The sequence below is a fragment of the Notamacropus eugenii genome, chromosome 2 (assembly GCF_028372415.1).
Source record: "Notamacropus eugenii isolate mMacEug1 chromosome 2, mMacEug1.pri_v2, whole genome shotgun sequence".
Classification (NCBI taxonomy): domain Eukaryota; kingdom Metazoa; phylum Chordata; class Mammalia; order Diprotodontia; family Macropodidae; genus Notamacropus; species Notamacropus eugenii.
Genome location: NC_092873.1, coordinates 235,283,967 through 235,304,885, shown reverse-complemented (window position 1 = coordinate 235,304,885; position 20,919 = coordinate 235,283,967). Strand labels below are relative to the sequence as shown.

Here is a 20,919-nt window from a genome sequence, read left to right as displayed (position 1 = left end):
AGAAAGTACAAAGAAGGAGAGGTTAGCCAACGGTTTCAAATGTTGAGACAGGTCAAAAAAGTACAAGTTTAAGAAATTTACCAATAAACAGAGTATTGGTAACTCTGGAGTAAACAGTTCCTGTTGAATTACGAGGCTGAAAGACAAATGGGAAAAAAAGAAAAAGATTAACAAGAGATCCCTGCTTTTGGAGGGGTGGATGTGAGCAGAGATTCCAACGTTTAGGTTCTCTGGTATCTCCTATCCAGGGATGGGGAATCTAACCCTCGAGGCTACATGTGGCCTTCTAGGTCCTTGGTTGCTGCCTTTCTTTTATTAAGGCGATTTGTTCTGTGAAGTTTGGATTCAGTCACAGGGCAACACTTGAGGGCCTAGAGGGCCACATGTGGCCTGGAGACCACAGGTTCCCCACCCTTGGATAGAATACTATTCCAAAACACACTCTGCTAGCTGATATCCAAGGTCCCTCTTGTTCATTGCTTCTACATAGCAATTCAAAACATATGGGCAGAAGAAAACACAATGAAGTTGGTCTCCCCTCTAGATTCCTTAAATCCTATAGTTTATATTCTTCTTTGCTTTCTCTTCCCCCAAAATCCAGTAACACTGATTTCTGTTCTCTTACATTCTAAACAAAGAGGCAAGGCAGGATATACTAGTATGTACACTGGTATGTCATTCTGTACTGAAACACAGGTATATACTATAAGACAGGGTATCTCCACTCAATGTGGTTTTTCCTAGGTTTCTTTGCATCAGAACCACCTAAGAAAAATAAATTGCCTCAGAACACATTACGTTGAAGAAAGATACTATTCATAGCAAAGTATTTTGTTAACTAATTGACCAGAGAAAGACAAAACTCTAAATAAATCAGTAGAATAAGAATAAGGGTATTTTTTATCTTCATTTATTTTTGCCTTTGTATTCTCTAACCTGGTAACTGGTGCACAGTGGGCATTTCATATACATTTATGGAACGAAATGGAAAATTGGCTGCATCTATGAAGCCAAAAGAAAGTAAAACTCAAGTACATGAAAGAAAACTTCTGCAAATATGTAATAATGTTAGAACAAAATAAAATTTAGTTATTTAAAACTGAAATAGTCTCAGAGAAAAATGTGATTCAGAACTGTAGAGAATCTTTGATCAAAGGTGGATAGAAAAGTATAAGCATTTCATTGTTCAAAGAAACTTAGGTCAATCTGAATTCACCCTTACTACTACTTCCTAATATTGAGAAAGAATGGACTTTTCTAATGAGCTAACACTAATATTGCAACACAACACATAATTACCAAAGTTTAGAGCTTCTTTTACCTTTTCAAAAACCTGCATAATAACAGTGTTAGACTTACAGAGGGGATAGGGGAAGGAAACTGAGTATTTTAACTACTGTTAAAATACTGTCCAAAGCAAAATTAAATGTTAAACCATGTATTTGCATGTTCACATAATTATTTCAATTCTTTGATGATCTATGATCTCACTGACTTATATACTTTCTCTAAAAACTGCTAATCACAAGCTGTTCAAAAGCCTTCTTATCCTACATAATTCTTGTCAATGGAGTTCCATATTAACAGGGCCCTGGCCAATAAAGTCCTAATCTCAGAGTATCTATGTTGTCTTCTGCCTGGTGGCAACCCATGTGGAAGACACTTAGGATTCTACTTTGGGAAATCATGATGCTTGAAGTGATTAGAAAAGCCCTGTTCCTTAATGTGGAGCCTGCACATCCTATAACTGGTTTCGATGTGCTAACCAGAGACAGACTACTGATTACCTGATGAGTGAAGAAAGGTACATTGAGAAGATACTAGAGCAGGCCAAAACAAGTCTCTTGCCCTTCCCCTTCTACCATCTGCTGGCTATGTATGGGCATGGAATCATACTGTCTCCCCTCCTGGAGCCAAGAACACCATCCTTTGCTTTTGCCTACTCATATACCCCAGAAATTCAAACAATTAACATATCATAATTGTCCACAATTATATATTGACAATAGATCATAAGTATGTGGCATCATAATATGTAATATAATGTACATTTTATTATATATTATTGTATTACTTAAAGCAAATCATAATCATCTGCAAAAGTTTTAAAAAAACATCACCTATGTATATTCATTATTCACTTTCCTATTCAAAACATGAAAAGTTACCAGTCAGGGTATACAAGTACCCTCAAGTGAGATCTTTTGTGTTATGATGCATATTGTGTTCAAAGAGAACTGAACTGAAGTTTGAGAATGCCTTGTATCACTTCAAAAATCTTATACCTTAGATGACATCTAGTAAGATTTGGGGTGATGACCACCAAAGAATATCACAAAGGCCAAGGGATGCAACTATGTATAGTTTTGTGGTTGGTTTATAGAGAAAAAAAGATAGTGTTTCTAAACAGGTGTGGTTTGCAAAGTAACATCAGTTCTGCAATCTCAGTAGAGAAAAATATTGACCAGTTTCCAATTTTCCCCAAGTGTTTAAAAATATCTGGGCATGTGTTTGTTTTCATTTGTACTGTTTCATTTGCAGGAGAGTGATGTGCAATAAAACAAGGCAGGCATGTATAGTTTTTACTGCATAAAAGTGAGCATACACAGATATTTGGGATATTTGGCCCAGTGGAAGTCAAAGCCTCGCCCTTTAGGTAAGAAATCAAACCCCATTGCTCTGAAGTTCCAATAACCACCTAGACAAGTGGGCCCACCATAGAGGATAAGGTTCTTGGTTACTTCTTCCACTAAGACCACTCTGCTCTGAGTTCAGTTGGATACAAAGTGTCAGATGGAGAATCTCTCCATTGGGTGCCTGCAAGTCATAGGGCACCGAAGATATCACAGATGAAGCTCCCACAGTGGAGTGTTCCCTCTCAATTTCAAACCTAAATGCTAGGGTCAAATTGAAGAGATCCCCAGAAGGAGGATTAAAAAGTATACCCAGGGATGCCAAACGAAATGAAGAAAAAGAATAGCTCAATGAAATCAAATACCGCGATCAGGGAAACACTTTGTTAAGGTCACCTTTCTGTGGACACGGGAGGAAGAAAGTAGCATTCAGCTGGGCTGAAGGCTGATCCAGCCCTGCCAAGGCAGAGTTTCTGAAAGTGCATACACTTCCGGTTTTTGCAATGCAATCTACAAAGCCAGTATAGACCCACTAATGATACCATTTCTTCTACAACAGGCAACTTTTCATTTCCTCAATAGAATTCCCTTGACTGGAAATGCCCTTCTCCTTAGGTCATCTATCATACCAACGTCATTTATAACAAAGAAAAGGTAATCACAGAAATATTATATCAAGATAATGAAAAGAAGTGCTGGTTTGATGGGGGGGGGGGAGCAAGGGAGGCATTTTCACAGCTTGCTTCTAGACCTCTTTTATAATCACCAATATTTACAATATTTAGGAAATATGTCAGTATGACAATTAGCTTTGATACAGGTTTAGAAAATCATTAACTTGGGAATTACACAACATTCTGAAGGTCACAAAATACATCTGGCTCACTGGGAATACATCAGAAGCATATATACAAATGAGAAGATGTGGTTGTCAATCGAAATTTAGTTATACTAAACTAGAAAAAATTGTGTGGGCCTGGAGTTATCTTTAAACTAAATATAATTGAGAGGACTAAAACAGAGATGAGACAATTACCATTCACTGAACAAAGCTACATATTAAATCTAAGACAAACACAAAATATCATCGGTCATTAGGTCATAATATAATAGTAATTTCAATCCTCTCCACAGGTCTCTGACTCTACCTCCACAAACACTGTTGACCTCATTTAAGGGATGATAGTGAAATGACCTGCCCATTATGAACTGGTATCAAACCAAATTCTATCTAATTTCAAGGTCCACAGTTCCTTTTCCTACTCTGTACTACATTGCCCCAACATCCCCTTTCATTTTCTCTTAGATAATTGACAATTTACCTAAAAATTCCTCGCCTTTAAAAAAAAGCATGAAAGTGAAGAATATGATGAAAATTATATAAAACCTAAAATGAGGCTTGTGACAGTAAAGTTTTTTGGATTCCAAGAACATCAAAAATGGTAGGAGAAATAATAGCCCTTTTTTGCAAGATTTTGATCTATGATTCACTCACAGTCATGCATATCACCTCATAACATTTGTTACCTAAAGAAATGAAAGGCATACATTTAGTCTTTTTCATGAAAATTCTAAAACTTTGTACAAAGAGAGGTGATGGCCATTATCCAGAAACACCAGTCAGGCGAGGGAGCTATAGAGGGAAATTTATAGAAATAACAGGCATTCCTCAACTGTTATATGGTCAAAGGATGTTAGCATGCAGTTTTCAGGAAAAGTAATCAGTTCTCTATAGTCATATAAAAAAATGCTCCAAAGCACTAGTGATGAGAGAAATGAAAATTAAAATAACTCTGACCTACTACCTCACACCTGTCAGATTGGCTAATGTGACAGAAAAGGAAAATGACAAATGTCGGAGGGGATGTGAGAAAAGTCAAACTAGTAATGTACAATCAGTGAAGTTGTATATTGATTCAACCATTCTGGAAAATAATTTAGAACTATCCCCAAAGGGCTATAAAACCATGCATACCCTTTGACCAAGAAAAATGCCACTACTAGGTCTATATCCCGAAAAGATTTTTTAAAAAAGGAAAAAGACCTATGCATACAAAAATATAGCAGTTCTTTTAGTGGTGGCAAAAAATTGGAAATTGAAGAGATGGCCATCGATTAGGGAATGACTGAACAAGTTGTTATTGATGAACAGGATGCTCTCAGAAAAGCATGGAAAGATTTACACGAACTGATGCAAAGTGAAAAGAGCAGGACCAGGAGAACATTTTACACAGTAACAGCAATATTTTATGGTGAACTACTATGAATAACTTTAGCTTTCTCAGCAATACAATGATCCAAGACAATTCTGTAAGGCTTATGATGAAAGATGTTGGTCCATCTCCAAAGAACTAGTACAGCCTGAATGCAGATCAAAGATACAACAGATGTATGTTTGACATAGAGTAAAACATACATAGCTTTTTAAATGGTCGCCCAAAAAGGTATCATCGTACCTATCCGTCCATGTGGACATCTGAGGTTAATGATTGAGGGTAAGTGGGGGCTAGGGGGAGAAAAAAGAGTTAAAAACCTTCCCCATCCATTAATAGGCCTCTGACAACACCTTTTTTTAATTTCTAATGAGATACTGGGTCATGACAGTCATGCCCTCAAGCTCTGAAAAGTATATATATACTCTGAGGTGAGGTTTTACTTTGGACTAATTTTTTGGAAGAAGGTTTCTATATGCCAGATGAGACTCTGGGCAGCCATTTTAAGAAGCCCCCCTGCTTTGAAAACCCAGATGTGTTGGGGCTTCTCTCTCTGGTAATGATATATGTCTTCTCTATGTTCAGACAGTTGGAAGCCCTGTCTGTTGGTCTTTCTGGTTGTAATTTGTTTTTATTGTCTCTGAAGTTCAGGGTGCTGACTTTTTCCCCTGAACTAAGTGAATGACATATGTGCTTGATTAAAGTAGATTGCTGACCCCTCAAAAGTTGCTTTTCTTTTAGAAAAGTCGATCAAAGAAGCTGTCTATGCCAGGGTCCTTACTGATACCGAACATGACAAAGCACTCTATGATTCAAGGGCAATCTAAATGTTACCATCACATAAGATGAGAAACAAAAAGGCATTTGATCACCTAAAGTACTTGGTGTTATAGGAAACACCCTATGTACCTTGTTTGGAAAGAGAAGAATTCATTATCAATGGTGAGATTTTTAAATGATCTTATTGATCAATAGTGAACTAATTGTGTGATACTCTAAAATCCTAATTTCCTTGGTGAAAACAATAGTACCTTGGAAAAAGATTGCTCAACCTATTTGTATTGGAAAAATAAAATAGATGGGGGAAAATAAAACATATTTCCTAAAATATGGCTTACATTTGATCTGGCAGTCCTTTGCCCAGCTATGAATAGACAGACTTATCTTGGATAAGTGATACAGACAGACAAGGACTTATTGAGGAGATGATCATTATGATCCCAAATATTTTACTCTTCTCTAACACATATTTTTCCAACAGACTAGATCATAGCATGGGCAAGTGAAGTAGCTAGCACAAGAAATGACAAGGATAGCTCAAGTAATATCCTGGGGTCTCCTGCTAGATAGTAATGACGACCACAAACATCCTTGAGCACGCTGGGCTAACACCCAACATATGGAAGAATATATGGAGAAAAGTGGATCAGTATTACCATGTACGAAGAACCACAGAAAGGGGATGACCAGAAACAATATAGAAAATTAATGAAATCGTAGATCCACCAAAGTGGCTGCACCAAAGAAATCATGGTTAGGAAACCAGAAGCAAAGGTAACTACAGTATATCACACTGAGCTTGTGTCTACACACAAACTAATTTCACCATGGGGGAGTTTTTCCTTTGTTTTTCCCTTTTGGTAGAGAAAAAGGTAGCTAAATTGGTTGATCATTTTTCAAAGTCACACCAGACTGGGTTTTCTTTCCTCTTGCAGGCTTTCTGAGCAACACATTCTGGGATGAATTTAAAAAAGAGAGGCCTAAATTCCTAACAATTAAACAGAGAGTGACTTGATCACAGAGTTGCCATTCAAGCTGGAAGAGTGGAGATATAGACATTGATTCATTTATACAGGTATGAAAAAGGGAGAAAGGTATTGAAATTGGTGAACAAACATATTAGGACCAATAAAATTCAAATGGAGGATTTTACAGCACAACTTGAAAATGCCAACTTGAAAATGATTTACATAAACTGGCACACATCTATGACATTTTCCATTCTGTAATCACAGCCATCACAACGTATTATGTTCAACCATATTGAAGGAGTCTTTTCGTTACTCCTTACTCCAATAATACTTCTACCTGATCCTGATTATATCTTGTATGTTATCTTTCCCTATTAGAGTATGAATGCCTTGATGCTAGAGTTTGTTTTTGCATTTCTTTTTATCTCCAGTGCTTACCACAGTGCCTGCCACGTAGTACACATTAATAAATGATAGTTGAGTGATGGACTGACTTCAATCACCCATCTGAAATGCATCTGATATCAATCTCTCTACCCCCAGATACTACTGACCATGATGATAATATTCTGCCACAGTCCTGGATGATGTGCTTGTGAACCTGAGGTCTTAAAAGTTGTCAATTAAGAACAAGCTCTGGAAAGTCCAGCCAAAGGAAAAAAAAAAAGATGTGGAACATAGGCTAGAGAATAGACTCTGTCTTATGCCTGACAACCAACTGACTTCAAGTTCAAGGGCTTGTTACCAGAAGGTTAGCCATAAAATGATCAATTTGTCTTGGCCACCATAGTACCTTCTGAAATTCCTTTTCCAAACCTAGCAAGACTTCAATCTATGCTGGTAAACAGACTACCAATTTAGATAAAATTACAGATCTTATTAGGGGAGAAAGGCAAGAGGAGAAATGTTAGTAAGAGAAATACTAATAATATTCTCTACACCACCAGATCTCTATAATTTCCCCACTTTAGGAAACTCCTTGGCTTGTAACACCGCCCCCCCCGCCTTGATGCACATGTGGATCTATTATCTTCTCAGGTTACGAAGCTCCTTGGTATATGAACTTCCTTCATTAATACAGGTCAACATGACATCTGTAATTTAAAAGTCTTAAGAGAATTGTCCGTGGCAAGAAAAGTGAAGGGACATATACAGAACGACTCAGCACAATAATATGTTTTAGAGGAATCGGATGAATCCAGGCTATCCTGACTCCAAGGCCAGGCTACCTAGCCTACTAATGAGACTACTATCCAGTTCAAAAGATTCCACTGAGATTTGGATGTCAGTACTGGCCTTTGCTTTAAAACTAATATTCACTATTATTAAGCAGTTTCCAACCTTACTTACAATGCAAATTTTAAGAACAGACTAGATTTTGGTAAATCTATTTGCAACTCTAAATTGTGATCCAAGTACACTTGGATTTAAAATGTTAAAATCTTGCTGAGCCATTTTCAGTGCTGCACCTCTTTTCTCACAATACCACATTAACAAAGAAATTTTTCTCAAAATTCCTATTTTCATATATCTTATACTGACCTGATGCAAGGCAATTTGGCTTTTAAATGACTCCATCTTTCATTCATAACATTGATTTTATGTTGGAGGGTGGCTGCTGCATTGGAATTTCCAAGGGCCTTGATCATATTTTCCTGTTGTTTTTCAACGATATTTTTCCAAATATCGCTGTGTGGGTTGATTTCTGCCTGTATGTCCCATTAAAATAAGAAGAGAAAAATGCAAATGTTAAGTAATAGTAATTTATTATTCTGCTAGATAAAGACAATAGTTTTTACGATCATCAATTACCATGATGTTTGGACTTAACCAGCGACTTTGATCTTCCTCATAACAAAGCCAATCTTCTTCAAACAGTCGAATGTTTTCAAACATAAACAAGGGATTTCTTCAAAGCCTACAACTTCTGAATTCCAGTCCAGTCCCACGCAACAAACGTTTATTAAGTACTCATGATATGCAAGGTACTGAGAGAAACTGTTTGAATCAATCCCAAGAAGTTGGCAATCTACTTTGGGGCTATAACCACACATCTAACAAACCGAGGAAGGCACCAGTAACTAGGGTAGTGGGAGGGTACGAGAGAAGCAATGACTGGCCACTGGAATTCAATTCAGTTCAGGTTAACCTAGCATTTAATTTCTCTCTGAAATTGTTTTCATTTGCATAAAAGAAAAATGTCTGAGGGTTCCATCTCTGCTGAAGTATATATATTCTAAATGTATACATAAAAATTGCTGATTTCCCTTCAAATGAAAATATGAGCTACTGCTTCCTTTGGGAACTTAAAAGTGATGTGTACACTAAGAAAGATGTGTGAGCTCAGGTCAGTCACAGCTTTTTTGTCCTTAGTTTGTTCATCCGTAAAATGACCAAGTTGTACTAATGTTCTAATATTCTTGGTGTCCATAAGAACATGAATTCATGATATTTATCCATTTGATACATGAAGACTGATAACAAATGGAATTCAATTAAACTCTATTATAGATGACAAAATACAAAAAAATATTCCTATGCTGTAGAATTGTTTTCTGTCACCACTATCAAACATCTTTCAGAGGAGTAGCGATCACTAAGCAACTATTCAGGCAAGCAACTCTCAGCCATCTAATTGTACCCCACTGACATCATACACATTTCAGGGTTGTCAATGTCGAAAATAAATTTGCTCAGTTCAACAAAATGAATGTTATGCATCCATCTCCCACTAGGTCGTTTTAATTTACAATATTCATGCCAGTTTCCTTTTTAGTTTCTTGGTTCCTTAAACCAGAGCTTTGATAGCATTGCCTTATGTTGACACCTGCTGGAAAATATTGGGACTGTAAATTTCTTATTCTGTTAGCTGCATCAGCAGTAATTGAGCAGTGGTACAAAAAGTACACGGCAGGATCAATTCCTGTACAAAGTGACATAAATACCATTTTCAGACTGAGATAGCACATGTTGTAAATACAGGAAACTCTCAAGAAATCTGCCCAAAGAGTAACCCTCCCCTAAATGGCTGTTCTGTTCTAACGAAATCCCAGTGACAGGTCAAGGTAAACAAAATTCTATCGTAATTTGGGGTATCCTTTATTTGGGATGTTATTAGCCAAACTGATTAAAGCATTCCTCTTCCTTTACTGATATTGCAGCTGACCATGTTTGGCTGTGCTAACTTTCGTGGCTGTACCTAGTGGAGTCATTTGGCTGTCTGAGAAGGGAGACAAATGATCGACTGTACAGTCTGTACAAATGTATCAGTGAAGTGACCCAGCTCCAAACAAAAAAAGGATGCTTTATGTATTCATGCTTGTAATTTCTTTCACAAAAAAAGCATGAGTGAATGAGCTTTTCTTCTCTATTAACAACACTGTCTTATTTGCGTGAAAAAATGCTTTGAGCAGATCAGATTTATTCTCTGACATGCACTGAAACACACCACACTGAATCAAACATTGGAAATGAAAGATACAGATTATCTCAGCTGACATTGTTATTAAATCCTATCTATGAAGCCTCGCTTAGCTAATCAAGTGAGTAAGAAATATTTCTGAAGGTTCTTGCAAAGAATGCCTCAGTACTTCAGTCAATCATAACCTGCTATACATCTCCCAAGGAAAACTTTCTATATGGAAAAACTGCTTTAGCCAAAGTCCAAAGAAAATAAAGGAATCGAAAGACAATACTTTGGTTGTCCACCTCGCTCTCCAGCACCATAGAAACTTGCCATGCAAATAAAGTTCAATATTTTTTATATTCTATATTAGCCACATTAGGAGAAAATGAAAAGCCCCAAGTTTCATTCTGCTCACAGGTGTGTCTGACAAGGGATTGAATCCAAGTTTTTGAGAATATCATGTTTGAAAGGAACTTTTGGAAAACGGGTTTGACACTAATATTAAAATGGAATTCTGCAGCAAGTCATTGGAAAAAGTTATAGGAATAAGACTTATCTCTAAATTATAAATAATAGCTTCTCCACAAATAACACTGACAGTGCTAACTTCAAAAGAGAGGCTGATGTACAAACTCATGGACGATTTAGGGAGTGACAAACTGAAATTCGAAACTTTTAAATCACTTCCCTTTTCCTGCTCAGTTTTTCTTACAAGATAACACTTGTTTTACTCTAAGTTCTTCCCACTCTATGGAAGTGCCCAAACTTGCAGAGAGGACCACCCGTGAAAGCAGAGAGAAAAAGAGAGAGATCGGGGCCAGAGATGGAACTGGAAAACCCTTGAGATCCTCTTCTAACACTTCAATATTATGATATCTAATATAATTACTGACAAAGGAGTCTTCCTAAATAAAAAAAAAAGGAACCGTTCTAAAATGGAGGCAACAAGCTCTAAAGAGACCAATTTTCCATGGTTCTCGAAATGCGCTTCTGATTTTAGAAACAGAAAAAATTAATGAGATGACAGAATGAAAGATGTGTTGGGAGGGGGACTGGTTTTATAGAAATAGGGTAAAATAATATTTTATACGATCTACTTTTAATTTTTCTGACACTTACATCAGTAAAATGCTTACACTAGTAAGATGATGCTTTTCAGAAGAATGAAAAAGTATTTTTTAAAATACCGACTAATTACATTCTCTGCAAACACTTCAGTAGAATATCATAAACAAGACAACCTTTCGTCTATTAGAAAAGACAGCATTCATTGAAGCTGTAATACTATTTACAATTCTTAGCCCAAATGTAACTACACAAACAATTCAGCCAAATAAATTGTGTAACGTGGCATTCTGCAAAGTACCTCAACGCCATCACTCTCAGGACAGTTTTTAAAGCTTGAAAAAGAGGTCAGATAATCAATCTCCTGAGACGTTCATTTTCAGGGTACAATTACCTTACAGAGCTTCTGGTACCGAGGAGAAGAAACTGCCATCCTCTGTAAACGATGCAACAAAACCACAACTTTCTGAAGAGATGTTCTCACCACAGCCATCATTGTAAGTTTGCCACACTTCTGAAGACACCTCAGAATTTGCATGATAAATTAAGAGCAATGCTCATTTCCTCCTGGTCACTGGACAAGGATTTGCCAATCTTCTGAGCATGCTCGTTTCCAGGAATACATTGGAGAGGTACAAGCTGTAGCTTCCCAAGGAGAAGGATTATACACCTTCACGTTCTTCTCAATCTAAAAAGCACACGTAGACGCCCAACAGAAAGCCCCTGACAGATGCTCCCCCCCAAGCCAGTGTTTGCTCGGCTCAGCACAGGTGTTGAGCCAAGTGCTGTCTGTTGCCGTAGAGGAGCGCAGTTGGTAGCCAAGAAGGACATTAAGTGAAACATGAATGCTGCTGAGACAAAGCAGAAGCCCCTTGGGAAGACAGCTCCAACAGATAATAATAGTTCATCCCTCGGAGCTGGTTTATATTAGGAGATAGAAAGGCATTCACTCCCTCACTCCGGAGAAGGATGTGTTCACTCCCAGACTAAATGCAGCTCTGGCAGAGCACTGTTGAGTGAGTGAATAATAGGCTCTGTTATAAATCTTCAGAGAAGAACAGAGGGATACCTGGCTCTAATGGTATCAAGCCATACGTTAAGGGCTAATCAATCACACGAGGACAGGACTCAAAAGTAGATTATCTAAGAAAAAAAAAAACCTAACCAAATGAACGAAAGAATAACTGCAGAGGTGCAAATGTTTTTGCTTAACACTGAAGCAGATCTGCCCAAAGAGCTATCCAAAACACACATTTCCATACCTGGAAGTAAAGCCATTACTAAACAGAATATGTCAGGGCTTACCTAATTAAGAAGTAACATTAATAAAAGACTATTTTATGGGTCATTCCAGAATATTAGGATTCCCTTTTCAAAAGGTTGCTTTATGTTCTCAAGTTTACTTTAAAAAAGAATAAGATGCGTGGGCACAAAAAGAAGGCAGACTATATGATTAGACCTTGTGGGACCTTCTAAACCATCTTAGGGTCACTGTCACAAGTGAAAACTGAAGCAAGTAAGTTGAGATTTAATTCCCATTTTGAAGAGGAGGAAAATAACAGAGTGATTAAATGCTTTGGTCAAAGATCACAGCCAGAAATAGAAGCCAGATGTTTCTCATTATCACTATCTTGCTCAAACTAATAACCTATGTAATATTACAGTTTCATCATACGGTGCAATTGTCATATTATTCCTTTATAAAGTAAATCAGAAAAGGTATCCTGCAAGAAGGCTTAGTCTTCCTGTGCAGTAAAGGGCACACAAACAACCTCATCTTCATAAATCTTAAAACATTTTTACCTATTTCCTCAGGTCTTTTCTGTATTTACTTCAATATCGCTTCAAATACCTAACAGTGTTTCTCTAATACAGTGTTTTTTTCTGCTCAGTTACCAGCCAGTGGTGTACCCTTCATTTCTTTTCTGCATTCCTCTACTAGAACACATCCTGAGCCTATGGCGCCTCCCTCTGTTTGGAATGAATATGCCAAGGTATTGATTATAGAACTGCCAGGATGGAATGTCAATTACGCAGCTAAATACCAAATGATGGGAGAGTGCACACTGGAGAATCATTAGGTGAAGATACTTTAACAAAGTTACTTACTCTCCTCAAAGTACAGGGCACACAGTAGACACTCAAGAAATGCTTGCTAATGAGTTTAGTAAAATCAAAGCCTCTCCCCCTTAGATTTCAGTCACCAAAAAAAGAAAATCAATTGAACACCAAAACTAAAAATATGCCATCAAGAACCGAGCAGGATTTTATTGGTGGTAATGAAGGATAAAAAATGTCAAAGATAACTTTATCAACAAGATAGTTTGGATATTAATATTAAAAATTAAATAGCAGAAAACTGGTGATTGACATATTTAATGATGGATATTATTATATCAATACATTGCTACGTGTATACAGTATCTATAAAAATTATAATACAGAAAAACTGCAGTTGTTTACCTTGCCTGTGGGGCAGGCTAGATGACATGGTGGAAAGAGCCCTAGGCCTGGAGTCAGGAAAACCTAAGTGCAAATGCAGCCTCAGACACTTGCCAGCTGTGTGACCCTATGCAAGTCATGTTCATCCTGTTTACCTTAGTTTCCTCATCTGTAAAATAAGCTGTGGAAGGAAATGGAAAACCAGCAACAAAATGCCAAATGGGGTCACAAAAAGTCAGACACTAAACAACTGAACAAGGAAAACATCTTGTCTGTGGCATGACCTTACCAATCAGGCAATCAATGTCATGTTTTGGTTCTACAAGCCAAGGTAACATTGACATTCACTGAACAAAACAATTAGTGTCAAAGAAGGACTGAAATAGGCAGAACTTCATGAAACATGCTTTACAAGTGGAATTATCCATGAAATCACAAACAGCATGTTTGCACTATTTCTCACTTTGTTTTTCAGTCAATTTTAGTCGTGTCTGACTTTTTGTGACCTTATGTAGCATTTCCATGGCAAAGAAAATGGAGTGATTTGCTATTTCCTTCTCCAGATCATTGGACAGATGAGGAAACTGAGGCAAACAGGGTTGAGTGACTTGGCCAGATTTGAACTCAGGAAGATGAGTCTTCCAAATGCGAGGCCCAGTGCTCTATCCACTGCACCACCCAACTGCCTTCCTCTTCCCATTTGAACAGCTTACTTTCTTCACCTACTCAAATCGTATACTATCCTTGAGTCCTACCTCTCATCCCAGCTCCCACAAGAAGCCACAAGTTAGGGAACTAACCACATCAGTCCATGTTCTCTACCTATTTGGCCTTTGGCTGAACTGTGGTCACATGGACTCTTATCGGTCGTGTAGATTCTCATTATGGTAAGGTTACATTATTTAACTTTCAGGAATATTTTCTTGTCCAGTATTTTTCAGTTTCTGGTGGGGGAGAAGAAAAAAAGCACTGACCCAGGAATCAGGAGAGTTAGGTTCTAGTCCAGCTCTCCTACTCATTTGCTTTGAATATTGGGCAGAAATGGCTCTCTGGGCTTCAACTTCTTATAACATAATAAATGAAGAGATTGGACTAGATATCTCACTGAGGTTCTCAGATTGAATGACTAATATTTTCTAAACTATTCATACAACTCTGCATCCTTCAATATTTAACATTCTACAAAGAAAGGAAGCAGAAATTGAAGAATTTACCACAGTAATATAAAGGAATAGAATTCAGAAAGACCACAACTCTGACCAAAGCAGGGTACAATCATGGTTTTGGAAGACATGTAGGAAAATGGATGAACATTTTGCACCTCTTTGAAAGAGGCAATGGACCACAGGTGCAGAATGAGACATTCATTTGGGGACATGATTTAGAATCACAATCACAATTCATTTGTATTACTTAACTGTATTTAGTTTTCATAAAGAAGTCTTCTATGAACAAAACGTGAGAGAAACTAGAAAGTTAGAACATTTTAAAATATCTGTCAATAAAATATTTAAAAAGCAAAACATATTATGAGCACAAGGGCTCAACAAATATTCTTTATTAACTGATTAGTTTGAGAAATACTAAGAATTTTTTTAGTGAGGAACATGGCAATGTTTTAAAATATTAGGGGAAATAGCCTACTAAAAAGTTGGTTTCGAATTTGTGTACACTTTATTCAGTTCCTATTTCTTTACCCACCTATTCCTAACTACTAAATATTAAAGTCAAACATATATTCATTTGAAGAGCACATGCTTCTGCTACCATTCTACCACTAAGAGAATTGATTACTTGAGTTAGAAGCAACTTGAGACAGCCCTGGAGTGGGTCAATGAAATAAATGCTGCTCAAGATAATACTTTTCCATTAAAAACATGGGATACAGAAAAATGTAGCATCCTTCCAGAACTCAAACTAACAATAGCACACCTTACCTCCATTTCCTCCAAGATTCATCTGAACACAGGGAAAATGTCTACTTGCTCTTCTCACGGTTCTATCATGGCTACGTATCAGGCCATCCCTAAGACCTGACACATTCTAAGCTGTGTACAAGGAATGTCGTCAGCTTTGGCTCATTCCCCTTTCACAAAATAACCTGGGTTCCCTTACACCTTCATTTAAACTGTGTACATAGAATCAAACTCCAACAATTGCTTTTATGTTAAGTTTGCTTTCAATTTACTTCCCTTTAAAGCCAAGGTTTTAGTTTGGGGGAGAAGTTTGGTTAATCTAATTTTTCTTTTAAATTAACAAATACTTGAAATTGAGGGTTTGAGAGGCTTCCCTTAAAGGGAAATAAATGGATTATTTGGCTTTTGTAGGTTATTAACACATATGGAAACAAAATATTTCTCAAATTTTATGTGTAATGAGAATTGCTTTGTTTTGCTTGCAGTCTAAAATGTATATTGTAGCTCATTTTCTGAAAAAATCCTCACATTAGCGTGTTAGTCCTCCATTTTTTCTCACTTCTCTTCTCATTTCTCCCTACATAATAAAGACTCTTCTTTAAATATTTTGAATGACTATGTGTCATCGTAAGAAAATGTTCCCTAATGTAATAACATAAGGAGGAATGGTTAAACTCTTTAGATAGGAAACATTAACAGTTCCTTACATTCTTCTTAAAGACTTGTTTGGCTTTATCCATAAATTATTACTATTTCTAATATATTCTTCCAAATCTCTCTTTAGACATGAATATAAGAATATATTTTAAGTACTAATCAATATTATACAGGCTAATCTGCTACAAATTTTAAAGTCTTTCAAATTACATAAATACAAGGATATACTCAGTACAGTAAAAATAATAAGGGCATGCTGCCTGAACATCGATGATAAAGTATAAATTGTGCATCTAAATATTAAAATGACAAACTGTATAAGAGATACTTTGAAACAGTATCAAACAGTCAAATCTCCTCTCCTTTACATTGCACATACATGCAAAAATTAACAACGACATGGTGTGAAACTAATGATCTTCTGGGGAAAAGGGGATAAAGTGGTGGTGTTAACACACACACACACACATAAATGCCTTGAGCAGTCTATACTGGACCTACATGGCCACACATATAACCATTGGTTTATAAATATACCACCAAATTGATTTTAAAAAGAAATGGGGAAAAATTATTTTCATATAAAAGCAATCTGGACAACTACTTGGGGCTGTGTCAAGTTAACTGGACTGTCTTTACACTGTCACAAAGAGCCAACAATGTAACATATCATGGCCTCCGACACGAAGATGGCCTATCTGATAAATAAAAATAGTTAAGAGTCCTTTGAAGATGCTCTAGGAGAGCCATTTCCCAAGAGAGAAGTAGTCAAAGGATACAAAGAGTTTGAAAAGGAAGAAATGAAAACCAAACTATCAACAAATATCAAAAATGTTTTAATTCACTAAGAGAGAGAAATTGTAAAATTAAACAACTTTGAAGTTTCATCTCATATATTTTTTTAAAAAACTGTCGAAGATGATAAAAGATGAAAATACTGAATGCTGGAGAAACTGTGGGAACACAAGTGCATGAATAACACTGTTTACTGTGCTGAATATTGATCCAACTGCCCAAAAAAGCAATAGGAAATTAGCTTACAAAACTAAATTGCCCCTAAGCTTTACACAGGAATATCACATAAATCCCAAGAATGTCACAGACAAAGGGGGAAGTCTTCTATAAGCCAAAATATTCCAATTAGTAATTTGAGGGTAAGCAAATGACCAGAAACAAAAGAGATTTCCATTTATTGGGAAATAGCTGAACAAAAAATGAAATACAAATGGAATGGAATGTTATTGTACCATAAGAAAAAGAGATGAAGGTAAAGGTTTTCAAACCATGATTAAAAAAAAAGGGCCTAGACATCATCTTTCAAGAAATTATCAAGGAAATCTGCCCTGATGTTCTAGAACCAGAGAGTAAAACAGAAATGGAAAGAATCCATCAATCACCTCCTGAAAGAGATCCCCAAAAGACAACTCCTAGGAATATTGTAACCAAATTCCAGAGTTCCCACTTCAAAGAGAAAACATTACAAGCAGCCAGAAAGAAATCATTCAAGTATCATGGAAACACAATCAGGATAGCACAGGATTTAGCAGCTTCTAAACTAAGGGATTGAAGGGTTTGGAATATGATATTCTAGAGGTCAAAGAAGCTAGGATTAAAACCAAGAATCACCTACCCAGCAAAACTGAATAGAATATTTCAGTGGAAATAAATGAAACTTCCAAGCATTCTTGTTGAAAAGACCAGAGTTGAATACAAAATCTGACTTTGAAATACAAGAATCAAGAGAAACATGAAAAGGTAAACAGGAAAGAGAAGCCATTAATTCAACTCATTAAAGTTGAACTGTTTACATTCCTACATGGAAAAATGACATTTGTAACTCATGAGATCTTTCTAAGTATTAGGGTAGTTGGAGGAAATACACACACACCCAAATACATTTGTATACACACACATATATGCATGTGTGTAAGTATATGTGTATGTTCTCTGAAGACATTCTGAAGTCTAAATAAATTAAACAGTAGAAGAAAAAACTTTAGGTCAAATGAGGATAACCACAAAAGGGATGCATGTAGCAGTTATGAAACTAGAAAAATACATCCATCTGGAATAAGCATCTTGATTACCACATTAACAAAATCAGGCCTCAATTTTAAGTGCCCCTAGGCTCATAACAAGGACAAGATTCACCCCTTTCCCTACTGGTCCTTCTACCTCCTAACAAGAACAATAACATTGACAAGAACCAGGAGAACACTGTACACAGTCATAGCAACACAGTGCAAAGATCAGCTTTGATAGACTTAGCTCTTCTCAGCAATGCAATGATCCTTAGATCTCCACATGACTCATGATGCAAAATGATATCCACTCCCAGGGAAAGAACTATGAAGTCTGAACACAGATCAAAGCATACCATATTTTTTTTTTTCCTTTCTCATGGTTTTCACCTTTTGTACTAATTCTTCTTTCACAACATGACTAACATGGAAATATGTTTAATATGATTGTGCATACAGCCTATCAGATTGCTTGCCAGCTTGGGGAGGGGCAAAGGGAGAGAGGGAAAGGAGGAGAGAAAAATTGGAACTCAAAATCTTCTCAAAGTGAATGTTCAAAACTATCTTTACAAGTAATTGGAAAAAGAAAACACAATGTAAAGTGCAGCCATGAATCAATGTGCTGGGTTCAGAATCACTCACCTCAAACTGCTTGTTCAGCTTCTTGTACGAAACACACTCTTCCAAAGCATCCTCCTGCTCAATCGCATTGGCAAGTACATTAATTGAAGTTTCTGCCTCCGTCAACCAATTCCATAATTTGTCCATAATCTTGAAGGAGGCCTGCACTGACCTGAGGTCCACCTCTAAGCAAATTTGTCTTCCTCGAGCGCTGGAAGCAACAACAGACAAGCAAACCTTAAATAACGTCCAATGTTATGTACATGATGAACATGAAGTTAATAGATAATGTAAAAAGGAATGTTCCTTTTTACCAATTACCAAAAGTACCTGAGAAACCCATCCCTTCATATGTTTGGTGCACTTCAGGATCAAACAAGATACTTCCATACCACTTAGTACAGTGCCTGGCACAAAGTAGGCCCTCTATAAACTTCCTTTCTCCTCCTTCAAACAAGAATAGTAAGAATTTTCTATTTGCATATATGAATATTAATTTGTGAAGGTACAAAAAAATTCAAATTACAAAATCACTCCTGTGAAAAACTGAGTTATTATTCTTATTTGGGGATAACATTTAATGTTTGTGCATACCCCAAAAGGGCACTTATTGTATGGGAAATTGGAAAGAGGGCATTCAATTCAGTCATTTCATAAGCGTTATTTTCTCTCCCCATATTCCCAGCTAAACAAAATGACTTAAAGAGAAACTCAATTGAAACAATTTTGAAAATGAAGAACCATCCTCAAAAACGAGACTTCATTCAATAAGGGATTTCCTATGTAGTTATCCCTTTGACATCATGATTTTCCCATTGCAGTTTTTGATATATTACAGTTGTACATAAGATACTAAGTGAGAATGTTTTGGGAGTTCTGTGGAAATCATAGACAACATGTGAAGACCAGCAAACGATGCAGAAAATGTGAGTTTAGAGACTGAGAAATGCATAAAATATATGAACAGTATTGTACAAGATCAACATATTTTCTCTTTTGATACCATAATATTTCAAACTTCATCTCTGGTAGGGCCAAAGAATTTTATGCGGATTTTTCAGATCACCGGGGCACTGTGCCCCTAAACCCCATGATGTGGAAGGGATCATTGTAGCTCTCTTACTTCTCATGACATATGTATTTATGACTTGGAAATGAGATGAAGTCACTTTAATAAACCAAAAGATCTTTGACAATGAGTGTAGGTATTAGCTGTGCCAAGACAGATGACAAACCTCTGGAACTTGATAAAGACTTTCATTACTCAGTGAGTGAGCCATCTCCATTCAGATTGGCTGGTTCTTGGAAAATCTAAACAGTCTGCTGCCAGAAGTTTCACAACTACAGGGTTGGACGGACAAATCTCAGCTGACATAGACTTTGAGGATTCACTCACTTATATATAGGCCTGGATGAATCATCAGAATGGGGATTTATGGTAAAGATGTGTGTATGGCCCTGAAAACCTGATCTGACATCATTTCTTCTGATTTGAAGAACTAGACAAAGGTTAGCAATAATTCAATGGCATGCAACTGCTTATTAGCTACTGAAGGCAGCTGGGTGCACAGTGGATAAGAGCGCTGGGGCTGAAAATGGGGAAAACCCAAGTTGAAATCCAGCCTTAGACTAGCTACATGTCATTGGAGTCACTTAACCCTCTTTGCCTCAGTTTCCTCTTTACCAAGAAAATCCAAAATTTGAAATCCAAATCTGAACCCAATTTGAATCCAAAGATTCAAATATGACTGAAACCAGTGAACAGCAACTTAGTGACTTCCTTATATACTTCTTGTAACAACTAATATGGCAGAAAACAAATGTGAGCACATGCATTGTGCAACAAATCAACTAAATTGATGACTAACGACCTAAATTCACCATATTCTGGGAATTTTATGATAGTATACAGATAAAATATTACCGTTGTTGAATCAGTTTTCAATTACGTCCAACTCCTTATGATCCCATTAGGGGTTTTCTTGTCAAAGACACTTGAAGGGGTCTGACATTTCCTTCTCCAACTCATTTTACAGAAGAGAAAACTAAGGCAAATGGGGTTAAGTGACTTACCCAGGGTCACATAGATAATTAAGAGTCAGAGACCAGATTTCAAATGAGGTCTTCCTGCCTAGAGGCCTGGCATTCTAGCCACTGCTGTGTGACTTAGTTGTCGATGACTAAACCTACATAG

The 20,919-nt window shown here is 36.8% G+C and overlaps 1 protein-coding gene across 2 annotated transcripts in view; it reads right to left on the bottom strand.

Annotated features, from left to right (window-relative positions):
* LOC140527003 (utrophin-like) overlaps positions 1-20,919 on the bottom strand; it is a 40,946-nt gene that overhangs the window by 5,724 nt on the left and 14,303 nt on the right. For both annotated transcript variants that reach the window (XM_072643621.1, XM_072643622.1), the window contains exons 6-7: positions 18,747-18,936; positions 8,140-8,306 (exon numbers count right to left, since the gene is read on the bottom strand). In XM_072643621.1, coding sequence (XP_072499722.1) covers positions 8,140-8,306; positions 18,747-18,936 — 357 coding nt within the window. The remainder of the gene's footprint in view (positions 1-8,139; positions 8,307-18,746; positions 18,937-20,919) is intronic.